This window comes from Gorilla gorilla, chromosome 12, assembly GCF_029281585.2.
Source record: "Gorilla gorilla gorilla isolate KB3781 chromosome 12, NHGRI_mGorGor1-v2.1_pri, whole genome shotgun sequence".
Classification (NCBI taxonomy): Eukaryota; Metazoa; Chordata; class Mammalia; order Primates; family Hominidae; genus Gorilla; species Gorilla gorilla.
The window spans coordinates 116,033,153-116,047,684 of record NC_073236.2 but is presented as its reverse complement, the minus strand read 5'-3'; the positions used below and the strand labels follow the sequence as shown (position 1 = coordinate 116,047,684).

Below are 14,532 nucleotides of genomic sequence, written 5' to 3'. Positions count from 1 at the left end.
GTTAAAATTAATTAAATAGTCTGAGTATACCAAGTGTTGGCAAGAATACAGAGCAACTACAGCTCTCATACACTCTTAGTGAAAATGGTATAACCACTTTAAAAAAGAGTTTGGTAACTTCTTATATCTCATCATAAAACCCAGCCTTTCTACTCCTTGGTATTTGTTAGAAATACAAAAACATATGTCCACACAAAGACCTACATGTGAATGTTCATCACAACTTTATTTGTAATAACCAAAAACTGGAAAGGATCATAATGTCAAATAACAAATGAATGGATAAACAAATTGTGATATATCCACACCACAGAATGCTATTCAGCAAAAGAAAAAAAAAAGAAAAGAAAAAAGGAATACACAGCTGGGTGCAGAGGTTCAAGACATCACAGTGCTTTGGAAGGCCAAGGCAGGAGAATCCCTTCAGGCCAGGGGTTCAAGACCAGCCTCGGCAACACAGCAAGATCCTGTTTCTACAAAAAAAAATTAATTAGCTAGGCATGGTGGTTGTACACCTGTAGTTCTAGCTACACAAGGAATTGAGGTAGGAGGATAGCTTGAGCTCAGGAGTTTGAGGCTGCAGTGTGTTATATTTGTGCTTCTGAACAGCCATTACACTGCACCATGAACAACATAGTGAGATCCCTTCTCTAAAAGATAAACTTTTAACTTTTTCCTTCTGCCAGCAAAAAAAGAGAAAGAAAAAAAGAAAACAACTAAGTTATTGGCCAAGCTGCAGCCGTATACTATTTTTGTGACCTCGGGTAAGTCACTTAATCTCTTGGACCATAAAGATACTTTCCCTAGGCCGTGCACAGTGGCTCACACCTGTAATCCCAGCACTTTGGGAGGCCGAGGCGGGCCAATCACCTGAGGTCAGGAGTTCGAGACCAGCCTGGCCAGCATGGTGAAACCCTGTCTCTACTGAAAAAAATACGAAAATTAGCCAGATGTGGTTGCGGGCACCTGTAATCCCAGCTACTCAGGAGGCTGAGGCAGGAGAATTGCTTGAACCCAGGAGGCAGAGGCTGCAGTGCACTGAGATAATGCCACTGTACTCCAGTCTGGGTGACTGCAGACTCTGTCTCAAAAAAAAAAAAAAAAGAGAGAGAGAGAGAGACTTTCCCTAAAGAACTGCTATAAATTAAATTAAAGTGCTCAGTAAACTATACAGTGTAATGCAAAAGTATGAGCCATATTATTAAACACAAGCTTCTATAAATAAAATGTACATGCTGTATGTAAATCAATACTGCTACCATGTACTTTGACTTTCTTTCAGTTGCATGTGTGTGCACAGAAGTATATGTAGTAAAAAAATACAGTACATAAAACCTATAAGAGATTGCCTTCTTTTAAATTTGGCAATATTAATTTTTTTAAAAGCAGTAGAGCATTTTTAGTACAGATGGGGTTTCACCATGTTAGCCAGGATGGTCTCGAGCTCCTGACCTCATGGTGGCGGGCACCTGTAGTCCCAGCTACTCGGGAGGCTGAAGCACGAGAATGGCATAAACCCAGGAGGCACAGCTTGCAGTGAACTGGGATCGCACCACTGCACTCCAGCCTGGGCGATGGAGCGAGACTCTGTCTCAAAAAAAAAAAAAAGCAGTGGGGCAGAATAAGTTACTCAACTACCAGAAAGAAAAAAGTTATTTAGAGTTGCCTACCTATTGGAGGTGCTTGGTATCGATCCACTGTTTTTCTCTGTCTCAAATTATATGGTCTATCATTTTCTTCTCCTTCTGCCTCTTCAACTTCTATATCTCCATCCTCCTCTTGAGATTCTAGTTTCCCACACACAAAAAGAAAAGAAAAAAGCATTATTTTAATTCAAAAGGATTGGTCTACTCTAGAACTGAATATTTACACTTTATCCATTACTCTTTCTGCACAGGTGACATTTAAGTGCCAATATATTATGTAAAGCATACATAATTAAAAATCAACCTAAATGGATGTAAAAGAAAATACTTTCCCTGCCAATGATCAATACAATTATCTGCTAAATAAATTAATATGATCATATTTTATCTCTTGATTTACTTAGGAACTTTGATTCTCCTTGTTCATACAATGCAATAATAGAAAACAGACTTAAAATTTTACCCAACTACAGCAAACTTCAATCAATGCTCAATTAACCACTAAATAAGATTAGTATTCAAATACCACTTGATAATTCAAAAAAATATGCTTATAGGTAATTACTAATGTTACAGCAAGAGCAACTTTTGTTGGCAGTGTAATGATTTGTTAGGCCTGTTGACCACAGTTAAGCATGGATTAGTTACATTTTGGTAGCAAAGTGCACATAAGCATTGAGAGGGAGCATGAAACAGACTTCTAGGGTATTGGTAATAGTTTATTTCTTGACATGAGTGATCAATTCTTTTCTTTTTTTTTTTTTTTTTTTTTTTTTTGAGACAGAGTCTCTGTCGCCAGGCTGGAGTACAGTGGCGCGATCTGGGCTTCACTGCAACCTCTGACTCCTGGATTCAAGCAATTCTCCTGCCTCAGCCTCCCGAGTAGCTGGGACTACAGGCACGTGCCACCACGCCCGGCTCATTTTTTGTATTTTTAGTAGAGATGGGGTTTCACCATATTGGCCAAGATGGTCTCGAACTCCAGACCTGGTGATCAACCCCCCTCGGCCTCCCAAAGTGCTGGGATTATAGGTGTGAGCCACCGCGCCCAGCTATAATTCATTTTTTAAACTGTATACACTTAAAAAATAAATTATAATGTACATAAATCCTAAAAGGTTTTTTTTTTTTTTTTTTGAGATGGAGTTTTGCTCTTGTTGCCCAGACTGGAGTGTAATGGCGCAATCTCAGCTCACTGCGACCTCTGCCTCCCAGGTTCAGGCGATTCGCCTGCCTCAGCCTCCTGAGTAGCTGGGACTACAAGCATGTATCACCATGCTTGGCTAATTTTGTATTTTCAGTAGAGACGGGGTTTCACCACATTGACCAAGCTGGTCTTGAACTCCTGACTTCAGGCAATCTGCCCACCTCGGCCTCCCAAAGTGCTGGGATTACAGGCGTGAGCCAAAATATTATTTTTTAAAAATGATTTGGCAATAGCTACGATATAACATCTAACTACAGTTAAAATAAGAGTCTAGCTGGATGCAGAGGCACCTGCCTCTAGTCCCAAATACTTAGGAGGCTAAGGCGGGAGGATGGCTTGAGCCCAGAAGTTTGAGTTCAGCCTGGGGCAACATAGCAAGATTCCATCTCTATTTTTTTCTTATTTTTATTTTTTTTGAAACAGAATCTCGCTGTCACCCAGGCTGGAGTGCATGATCTTGGCTCACTGAAACCTCTGCCTCTCGGGTTCAGGCGATTCTCAAATCTCAGCCTCCCGAGTAGCTGCGATTACAGGTGTGCACCACAATGCCCGGCTAATTTTTGTATTGTTGGTAGAGACAGGGTTTCACTACGTTGGCTAGCCTGGCCTCAAACGCCTGATCTCAAGTGATCTACCCGCCTCAGCCTCCGAAAGTGCTGGAATTATAGGGGTGAGCCACCACACCCGGCCTCTATTTTAAAAAAAAAAAAAAAAAAAAAAAGGCCAGGCGCAGTGGCTCATGCCTGTAATCCCAGCACTTTGGGAGGCCAAGGTGGGAGGATCACAAGGTCAGGAGATCGAGACCATCCTGGCTGACATGGTGAAATCCTGTCTCGACAAAAAATACAAAAAAAATTAGCCAGGCATGGTGGCGGGTGCCTGTAGTCCCAGCTACTCGGGAGGCTGAGGCAGGAGAATGGCATGAACCCAGGAGGCGGAGCTTGCAGTGAGCCGAGACTGCACCAGTGCACTCCAGCCTGGGCAACAGAGCAAGACTCCATCTCAACAACAACACAACAAAAAAAAAAGATCTGATGAAAATTAGTAAGCATATGAATGCCCAAATGCAATATGTAACTTTTTAACCACAAGAACTGTCAATACAACACAATCATATTAAAGCATAGGAAAAAATATAAAGCTGGCAGTGATACTTAGGGAAGTAGAAGACTAAAACTGCAAAGGGCTGGACATGGTGGCTTACGCCTATAAACCCAGCACTTTGGGAGGCTGAGGCAGGAAGACTATTTGAGCTCACGAGATCAAGACCAGCCTGGGCAACAAACATATTGAGACCCCATCTCTATAAAAATTACAAAAGATTTAGCCGAGCATGATGGCATGTGCTTACGGTCCCAGCTACTCAGGAGGCTGACGTGGGAGGATCGCTTGAGCCTGGGAGGTCAAGGCTGCAGTGAACTGTGATTGTGACAATGTGCTCCAGCCTGGGTGACAGAGTGAAAAACTGTCTCAAAAAAAAAAAAAAAAAAAAAAAAAAAAAACCTGCCAAGGACTTTATATTTTACTCATGACATCAGAAAGCATTATTTGAAAAATTTTTATCTTTAGGTTGTAGAGAAAAATCAACAAATACAGTATTTATCTAAATAATACTATAAAATACTTGCACCTAAATAAGTTATCTAAATATCCAAAACATTACTTTTTGAAAAATGTCTGTACAGTAACACAGTATTACAAGCAAAACTTCTAAATATGGCATATCTACTTTGGAAACTCTACAAATATGTTCAGTTAATGAAAAGGCAAGAATCGCATTATAAATCTGTCTCACCTATACTGATTTTCTCCAAAGGAAGCAATTTAGAGGTTCTAGCTGTAACAACAATAATATTTGCTCAATAAAGTACCTTCATTAGAAATATCACCTCTTCAAAACTGACTAATAAAATATTAACTACAGAATTTTTAAAAAACACAGTCTTCTCAAACTAAACTACACAAATAATGGGAACTAGTAAGATTCCCCTATAAAGTACTACTAATCTGCATTTACAATCTTCTGAATCTTCTGAAAATCCATTTCAATAAAGATTAATGCCAGGCTGGGTGCAGTGGCTCACGCCTGTAATGCTAGCACTTTGGGAGGCCGAAGCGGGTGGATCACCAGAGGTCAGGAGTTCAACACAAGCCTGGCCAACAAGGCAAAAACCCCTCTCTACTAAAAATACAAAAATTAGCCAGACATGGTGGTGCACGCCTGTAATACCAGGTACTCGAAAGGCTGAGGCAGGAGAATCACTTGAACCCGGGAGGCGGAGGTTGCAGTGAGCCGAGATTGTGCCACTGTACTCCAGCCTGGGCAACAAGAACAAGACTCTGTCTCAAAAAAAAAAGATTAATGCCTACAGAATTAAATCCTATAGGTGTACTGTTCATCAATTTATAATTCATGGGGCCAATGTGCTGCTGTCATGTTCCCAGCTCTGGCCCTACAAGGTCAGTCTGGGTTCTTCAGTTCAGAACCCACAAATGCCTCAGAAAAGAACAGTATAGTCCCTTTCCACTGGTATTAGAAGTCTCCCTCTAAACTTTACTCTTTATTCCTCAGACCATACCTAAATTTGAGATCCACATAATCAGAGATTTAGAGGCCACGGATAGCAAAGTAACTATCCAGTTAGAAGGTACCTAAGTACAAAAAAGGCCTCATCTAAGAAGCAAATGAGCCCAAAGCAAATCCCATACCAGATCACTGAAGGACTACCAATGGCTAGTAATAAAACACATTACATAATGTATAATGTGCACTTAAAAGTATTTTTCCAAATGAAGGAAATGAAACTCAGATTGCCAACTGAATTTAAATTATTTCAAATTATACAATATAGACCTCAAAATCCAAAAACCAACTACTCAGCAACATTCTACATATATTACTTGTATATTTTATTTTTCTTCCCTCCCACCTGAACTTTCTAGAATTCCAAAAAGTGCTTTACAAACCTTCTTCTTCACCCTCAGTAGAAACTTCATGATGATTTTGTATCCCATAACTATTTCTTCTTAGTGACTTTCTTCGCCTTTTCACTCTTGAATACATATCCATGTTTTCCTTTTAAAGAAAGAAATCTGTCAAATAGCAACATGACATTTATTCTCCACTACAAAAAAACAACCCAATGGGACATACCTGCTCAACAAAATTTATTGAGCACCTATTTGCATGCCATAGATTCGTGAAAATGGAGCTTCCTAAATTCAATAAATGTAAGAAATAAAAGGGAAAAAACTTACAATAAACTTATAAAAATGTAAAACACATAATGCCAGCAACAAACTTTCTCCCTCAAGCAAATTACAGCCTAGTAGGAGGGAAATAAGACAATCACAGGTAATTATAAAAGAAAGTAAAATAAGCTAAATGTCATAAAGAGAGGTACAAAGTACTCCAGAATTCAAAGAGAAGACCCTCCTTTTGTTATGGGGTAAAGGGAAGAGAGGCAGTATCTGAAATGAACCTTGAAACAAAGGTAGAACTGCATCAGTCACTAACTAGAAATATTAACGAAAGTAAAAGTTATAGGAACAAGAATGATTTGTTTACACTTAGGCAATGGTGTGTGAGAAAACAAAGTTGAAGCCAGATCATCAACATCAAGGTGTTTTTAATCTTCAGTGCACAACAAAAAACCATTAATGGTTCAAATCAGCAGAATAACAGAATCACAGTTGCATTTTAAGATGACTCATCCAGCAAAAGTGAAGAGGGTCTTCTTGGAAAGGTTGTAGCAAGAGGAGAATGAAGAAACAAGCAAGCAATAAAATCCCAAACTAAGTTGGAAATGAAGACGAAGGAACACTCATGCTAATTCAAAAACATCCAACTGTTGCATTCTCCCTTTAAATTCCTCAATTAAAATAAAAAATATTTACAAAGATTGCTACAGCTAATATACTCACAAATTCTGTATCTGTCCACATTCGAAGTCGTTCTACTTCTCCTGATCGACGATTCCGTCGGATGTTAATGTTGTCCATTTCCTGTAGTACAGCTTCAGCAGTGCTACAATCACATAATAAAATCAGGATTTAGACAATGGTGGCACCATATACATAAAACAGCTCTTTGTGAAAGTGTAATCAAATCATCTCTGATGTGTAACTACACACAACTTTTTTTTCTTTTTTGTTTTTTTTAGATAGAGTGTCCCTCTGTCACCCAGGCTGGAGTGCAGTGGCCTGTTCATGGCTCACTGCAGCCTCAACCTCCTGGGCTCAAGTGATCCTCCCACCTCAGCCTCTCGAGTATCTGAGACTACAGGCATGCACTACCATGCCCAGCTAATTTTTATATTTTTTTGTGGAGATGGGGTTTCACCATGTTGCCCAGGCTGTTCTTGAACTCCTGGGCTCAAGCGATTCATTCATCTCAGCCTCCCAAAGTGCTGCAATTACAGTGATGCGCCCCACCATATACCAATTAAATACCTCTTTCATAACCAGCATCCATCATCAGAATACAGTGCCCAATAAGAAAAGCAAAATCAGGATATCTTCTACCTTAATATATACATTAAAATAAAACTTTTTAAATATAAGGCTTTTGTTAATAAGTTCCCAATAAAAAATATATAATGCCTGTATGAATAACTGATTATCAGATATATGACACTGAAAAAATACGAATTCAATCTTTTTATTGAAGATGGTATTAAGAATAACTTGTACAAAATAATTGTATAAAATTATTTTATCTTTATTTGTATAAAAATAAGTAATTGTATAAAATAAAACAATTTGTAAAAAGTTTAAAGCCAATGTAAGGTTTACTGGAAAGACTCTTTTAGAAATTCAAGTAGAACACTGACATTCAGGAAATACATGCTAGGCCGGGAGCGGTGGCTCACGCCTGTAATCCTAGCACTTTGGGAGACAGAGGCAGGCGGATCACGAGGTCAGGAGATAGAGACCATCCTGGCTAACACGGTGAAACCCGATCTCTACTAAAAATACAAAAAATTAGCCGGGCATGGTGACGGACACCTGTAGTCCCGGCTACTCGGGAGGCTGAGGCATGAGAATGGCATGAACTGAGGAGGCAGAGCTTGCAGTGAGCCGAGATCACGCCACTGCACTTCAGCCTGGGTGACAGAGCGAGACTCCATCTCAAAAAAAAAAAAAGGGGGAAAAAGAAATACATGCTAACGTCTTAGCAATTTTTTTTTAAGAGATGGGGTGCTGGGCACGGTGGCTCATGCCTGTAATCCCAGCACTTTGGAAGGCCAAGGCAGGCAGATCACAAGGTCTGGAGATCAAGACCTGGTGAAACCCCGTCTTTACTAAAAATACAAAAAATTAGTCGGGCGTGGTGGCACACACCTATAGTCCCAGCTGCTCGGAAGGCTGAGGCAGGAGAATCATTTGAACCTGGGAGGCAGAGGTTGCAGTGAGCCAAGATCGCGTCACTGCACTCCAGCCTGGGCGAGGGATTGAGGTCTCACTATGTTGCCGTGACTGGTCTTGAACTCCCGGGCTCAGGATCTTCCCACTTTAGCCTCCTCAGCAGCTATGACTACAGTCTCCAGCCACCACACTTGGCTATCTTAGCAATTTTTATTTTATATTTTAAACAAATACTTAGATAACATTTACTATGCATCTAGATACTGAACAATACTTAAGTTTTAATAGTAACCTAAGCCCAAATTTGATGTTATCACTGTAGAATATAATTTCCTCTCTTGTCAAATAGGGATTGTACTGACCACCCTCTCCAGGCTATTGTAAAGATTAAGCAGGATGACATATTATCTGAGAAGAGTAAAGTTTTACAGATGCAGACGCTGAACGGATAGTCAGCTCACTGACTAGCTAAGAGACTCAATCCCACATACTCAGTCTCAAAACATCTTCAATTCAAAATGTTGAATTGACCCACCACACCCAGCTTCAAGTTAAGCTTTTAAAGAACTGTATTGATTGCTAAGTCGTTGCTTATGTTATTTTTTTAAAACGTAACTGTCTTAAAAACCAAATAATTAAATGAAACTGCTTAATACTTGGCATTCATACCTATTTACTAGTTGATCAAATAACAAACTCTGGTTCACACTTTCAAATCTGTTTTTCCTGGAACGACAACTTTTTCTGACTTCCATGTCACCATTTATACAAGAAAGGTCCCCATCTCCCTTCTTTTCCCCTCGAAGGGGATGGCTTCGAAGGGCTACAAGAAGAGAGATATTTACATTTCAAAGTACAGAATACAGAAAGACAGAAAAGAAAAAAAAATCAAAAAATTACTTTTAAAAGACTACAAAAAATTAATATAACTTTAAATGGCTTTAATATTCAATAATCTAAAATTTATATAAATTTTACAATCTGTCATAATTTAAATTTCAGGTATGCTGATTTCTCAAAGTTTAACAATTACATACTTTTTTTACTATGACTGAAATTCAGCCATTTCCAACTGTCTGCTCAGCACACTATTAAATCACTCTATTTTTCCCCACTTTACTACTTTCTCTAACATTGTAAGAATTTTAATACTAACCAGTTTTATAATAGAATACTCACATAAGCCACTATGTCCATTTGGTAATGTAGCACCAGGCTGAGAAGTTAACCTAGAACACAATAATATTTAATATGCAAACACATCAACATTTGCTTATATAAGCAAGAAATGAAATACTGCTGGAATTATTTTAATCTTTAAAACTTTTTTAAAAGTAAAGATAACTTTTTTTACTGTAAGATTGGTAATATGTCAATTAATAAAATATACTAGCTAGTTAAAAGCCATTTCATTACTTCAAGAAAAGCTTTAATAACAGATTATACACTAAGTTTACTCTGCCATCAACTCTACAAATCAAAACCCAAAAAAAAGGCTTAAGCTTAATATATACCATAAAATTAACTGAGACCATGAGTAGCAGGGGTCACAGGCATTACCTATTGGTTTTGGTTGATGAAATAAAACTCAAACAATGATAAATTTATTAACACAATAAACAGTAAGAAAAAAGTGCTTGAATACCAATATCATTTAATAATTTCTTCAAAGTATTTTATTACACATTTAATCTGACAAATGAAACAGCTGATTTATCGAAAGAGCCATTTTACAATTCTCCCTTTTGAGTGGAAGAAGAGAAATGTAAATCACTGGAAAGTTACTAAAAAGGCCATCAAAACATGAGGACTAGGAAAAAGTCACCATACTTCTTAGTACAGTCAGAAAGTTCAAAAGTAAGAACTAAATTGCTGCATAATAAAAGAGTTGTCAATGCAAACTAAGATATTTTTGAAATATCCAACAATTATTTGTTTCAAAGATTAAAAAACTAGGGAAAGGACATCCAGAAAATCACAAATATGTATGACTGCCTTCCTTTTTTTCTCCCCCCAAGACAGAGTCTTGCTCTGTCGCCCAGGCTGGAGTACAGTGGCACAATCTCGGCTTACTGCTACCTCCGTCTCCCAGGCTCAATCGATTCTCCTGCCTCAGCCTCCCAAGTAGCTGGAATTACAGGCACGTGCCACCATGTCCGGCTAATTTTTGTATTCTTAGTACAGATGGGGTTTCACCATGTTGGTCAGGCTGGTCTCAAACCCCTGACCTCAGGTGATCTGCCCACCTCGGCCTCCCAAAGTGCTGGGATTACAGGCGTAAGCCACCACGCCCAGCCCCTATGACTGCCTTCTATGTGGTTTGCACAAATTTTTAATTAAAATAATCTAACATTTTTGGTTACTCCAGTACTCTTCAAGTTAAATTATAAATATATTGTACATCACAATACCCCTGGCCCAGCAAAGGTCACAGTTAAGATGACTAAAGGGTATAAACAAAAACTCAAGCCAGGCGCGATGGCTCACGCCTATAATCCCAGCACTTTGAGAGGCCGAGGCAGGTGGATCACCTGAGGTCAGGAGTTCGAGACCAGCCTGGCCAACATGGTGAAACCCCGTCTCTACCAAAAATACAAAAATTGCTGGGCGTGGTGGCAGGCACGTGCAATCCCAGCTACTCGGGAGGCTGAGGCAGGAGAATTGCTTGAACCCAGGAGGCAGAAGTTGTAGTGAGTGGACATCACACCACTGCACTCCAGCCCAGGTGACAGAGCAAGGCTCCATCTAAAAAACAAAAAACAGGCTGGGCGCAGTGGCTCATGCCTGTAATCCCAACACTTTGGGAGGCCGAGGCGGGCAGATTACGAGGTCAGGAGATCGAGACCATCCTGGCTAACACGGTGAAACCCCATCTCTACTAAAAATACAAAAAATCAGCCCGGCGTGGTGGCAGGCACCTGCAGTCCCAGCTACTCGGGAGGCTGAGGCAGAAGAATGGCGTGAACCTGGGAGGTGGAGCTTACAGTGAGCCGAGATCGCGCCACTGCACTCCAGCCTGGGTGACAGAGCGAGACTCCGTCTAAAAACAAAAAATAAATAAATAAATAAAAAACAAAACAAAAAAAAGCCCTCAAACTACTACGCATCTTCAGATTGTCAAAAAACAATAACAACAAAAATCTAGCCCCCCCCCTTTCCTCTAGAAAACAACAAAAAAAATACCTTTTCCTAATATACTATCTTTGAGAAAATTTCATTTTTAGCACCACTGTATACAATGCACATGATTCTCCAGGTATATGAGTGTGACTATAAAGTAACTAAATGGATGTAATACAGGTATTCTTACAATGCTGTCATTACACAATGCATTCCTGGAATTCTTAAGAATCACTCTCAAAATCCACTTAAAACCACACAGAAAAACCAACTTTATTACTTCATAAATATACTTTGTCTTTAGACCCAACAAAGCATTAACTCAGCTTGATCAGTTTATTCACAAGTCTTGGCACCAAATGAATTCTGACTATATACAAAGCCAAATGGTTGGAATTTCACATCACTTGAATTGTTCAAAAGAATAAGATGCAGACCCTAAAGTCATTCCACAAAAGAAATCTAAAACTTTTCAGAACAATGGTAACATCATTGGGGAAAAAAGCACAATAAGCTTTTTGTCTGCTCTAAAGAAGGCAATGCTTACTTGGCTTTTATTACTAATGAAAGATCTGTTTTAAGAAAAAATTTTTAAAAACTTGTTCTTCAATTGATCCAATGACCTTATAGTCATAGATTATTGTCATCATCATCTTTATAAAAGGGAGACTGAAAAAGGAGACACGACATGAAATACATGAGTATATTAAAAGATTTAATATACTGAGATTTTTTTTTTTTTTTTTTTTTGAGATGGAGTCTTGCTCAGCCATCCAGGCTGGAGTGCAGTGGTGCGATCTTGGCTCACTGCAACCACCATCTCCCGGGTTCAAGTGATTCTCTCATCTCAGCCTCCCAAGTAGCTGGGATTACAGGCACCCGCCATCATGCCCAGCTAATTTTTGTATTTTAGTAGAGACAGGGTTTCACCATGTTGGCCAGGCTGATCTTGAACTCCTGACCTCAGATGATCCACCCGCCTTGGCCTCCCAAATTGCTAAGATTACAGGCGTAAGCCACCGCGCCCAGCCTACACTGAGATTTTGTAAGGGTTAGCCTGCTTAAACGTATATGCCTATAAGTTTCTGTATTATATCAATGTTCCCAAAAGTTGTTCACTTAAATTGAGTGGGTAGCTATTTTTTGAAAAGAAGGAAGGTGGGTTGGAGATTTTTTTCCCTGTATCGTTTCCTGAATTTTTATTTATTATTTATTATTTTTTGAGGGGACAGAGCCTCACTCTGTCGCCCACGGTGGAGTGCAGTGGCTCTATCTTGGCTCACTGCAACCTCTGCCTCCTGGATTCAAGCAATTCTCATGCCTCAGCCTCCCAAGCAGTACAGGCGTGCACCACCACACCTGGCTAATTTTTGTATTTTTAGTGTAGACAGGGTTTCACTATGTTGGCCAGGCTGGTCTCCAACTCCTGACCTCAGATGATACACCCCCGCCCCGACCCCCACCTCAGACTCCCAAAGTGCTGGGATTACAGGCGTGAGCTGCTGCACCTAACCCTGTTTTCTGAATTTTTAAATGGAACCAGTTTCACTTTGCATTACATTAGAACTTTCTACAGCTTTAATTATCTGGGGCACACGCTATTGCAATATCAGACTTAAAAATCATACTTATTCTCCCTTTCCCATATAAACTCAAGGCATTTAATGATTTATGAGGGTTATAAACCTCAATTCAAAAAAGCCCAAGTTCTGACAGACGTCACTTAACCACTACCACTCCTCAATTCTAATATGCCTCAGCAGTCCACATAGGTGGTTATACTTCTGCCTCACCTCACTACTTCCTCATTACCTAACCACAAAAGGAAACTTTCAAGCATGCTACATTTCAGTGCACAATAAATCTTTTTTTTCTTTTTCTTGAGACGGAGTCTCGCTCTGTGGCCCAGGCTGGAGTGCAGTGGCGCGATCTCGGCTCATTGCAAGCCCCGCCTCCCTGGTTCACGCCATTCTCCTGCCTCAACCTGCCGAGTAGCTGGAACTACAGGCGCCCGCCACCACGCCTGGCTAATTTTTTGTATTTTTTAGTAGAGACGGGGTTTCACCGTGTTAGCCAGGATGGTCTCTATCTCCTGACCTCGTGATCCGCCCGCCTCGGCCTCCCAAAGTGCTGGGATTACAGGCGTGAGCCACTGCGCCCGGTTTTTTCTTTTCTTTTTTTTTTTTTTTTTAAGACAGAGTCTCACTCTGTCATCCAGGCTAGAGTGCAGTGGTACGATCTCAGCTAACTGCAACCTCTGTCTCCCGGGTTCAAGCAATTCTCGTGCCTCAGCCTCCCAACTAGCTGGGTACAGGCACACGCCGCCTTGCTTAGCTAATTTTTGTATTTTTAGTAGAGATGGGATTTCACCATGTTGGCCAGACTGGTCTCCAACTCCTGGCCTCAAGTGATCCACCACCCTTGGCCTCCCAAAGTGGTGAAATTACAGGCGTGAGCCACCACGCCCAGCCAAGTGTACAGTAAGTCTTATGAAAATTTCAATTTGTCTGTATCTTAGAGTATGCGTATTATTCTAGATATATATCAGGTTAAATAAATGACTAGTAGCTAAATAAATATCCGCTGACCAAAAAAGTCAATAAAATAGCATCTGTACTCAGTATTTGTAAGCTACAACATCTATCTATATTAGTATGTATATTTGGGAATTTCTATATACAATATAAAAACTATATATTAAAAAATATTTTTGACCAAAAACATCCTATTTTACTAAAAGTATCAATCATTAAAATTCTGTTGATACACTTGGGCCTTTAAACCCAGGTTTCACCCCAAAAGAAAACTCATAATCTATCTCAAATCACTTATGAAGATTCAGAAGTTCTAGGTCCACTTTTATCTCTATCTTCATCCAATTACCTAACTCTAAAATGGAAATTTATTTTGCCAATTAACAGTAATTTCTTTAACGACCTTAGTGGTCTTTGCAAAGTTCTTCAGAATTCATTATTTTTCATAGCTAATACTAATTCTTATCTGTATTCAATTTTCCTCCATATGAATTATTATTTCTAACAAATTATTTTTTGTGAAAGGACTTCAATAAGTTTACCTTAGATGCTCCTAAGAGTTTAGATTACCAAACTAAAGGAATCAAGATTCTCAGGTTCATGACATAAAAACAAATGCAAGCCTTCAAGTAATTATTAATTTTTTGTACTTATATTA

General features: G+C 39.5%; 1 protein-coding gene across 6 annotated transcripts in view; it reads right to left on the bottom strand.

Moving 5' to 3' along the window:
- The window catches only part of ATAD2B (ATPase family AAA domain containing 2B), a 196,505-nt gene that overhangs the window by 147,608 nt on the left and 34,365 nt on the right, over positions 1-14,532 (bottom strand). For 5 of the 6 annotated variants that reach the window (XM_019021380.4, XM_055377524.2, XM_063696032.1 and 2 more), the window contains exons 3-7: positions 9,400-9,449; positions 8,890-9,043; positions 6,778-6,880; positions 5,821-5,929; positions 1,671-1,787 (exon numbers count right to left, since the gene is read on the bottom strand). In XM_019021380.4, coding sequence (XP_018876925.1) covers positions 1,671-1,787; positions 5,821-5,929; positions 6,778-6,880; positions 8,890-9,043; positions 9,400-9,449 — 533 coding nt within the window. Of the gene's footprint in view, positions 1-1,670; positions 1,788-4,648; positions 4,686-5,820; positions 5,930-6,777; positions 6,881-8,889; positions 9,044-9,399; positions 9,450-14,532 lie in introns of those variants that run through there. The other variant, XM_063696034.1, reaches the window with a different exon arrangement.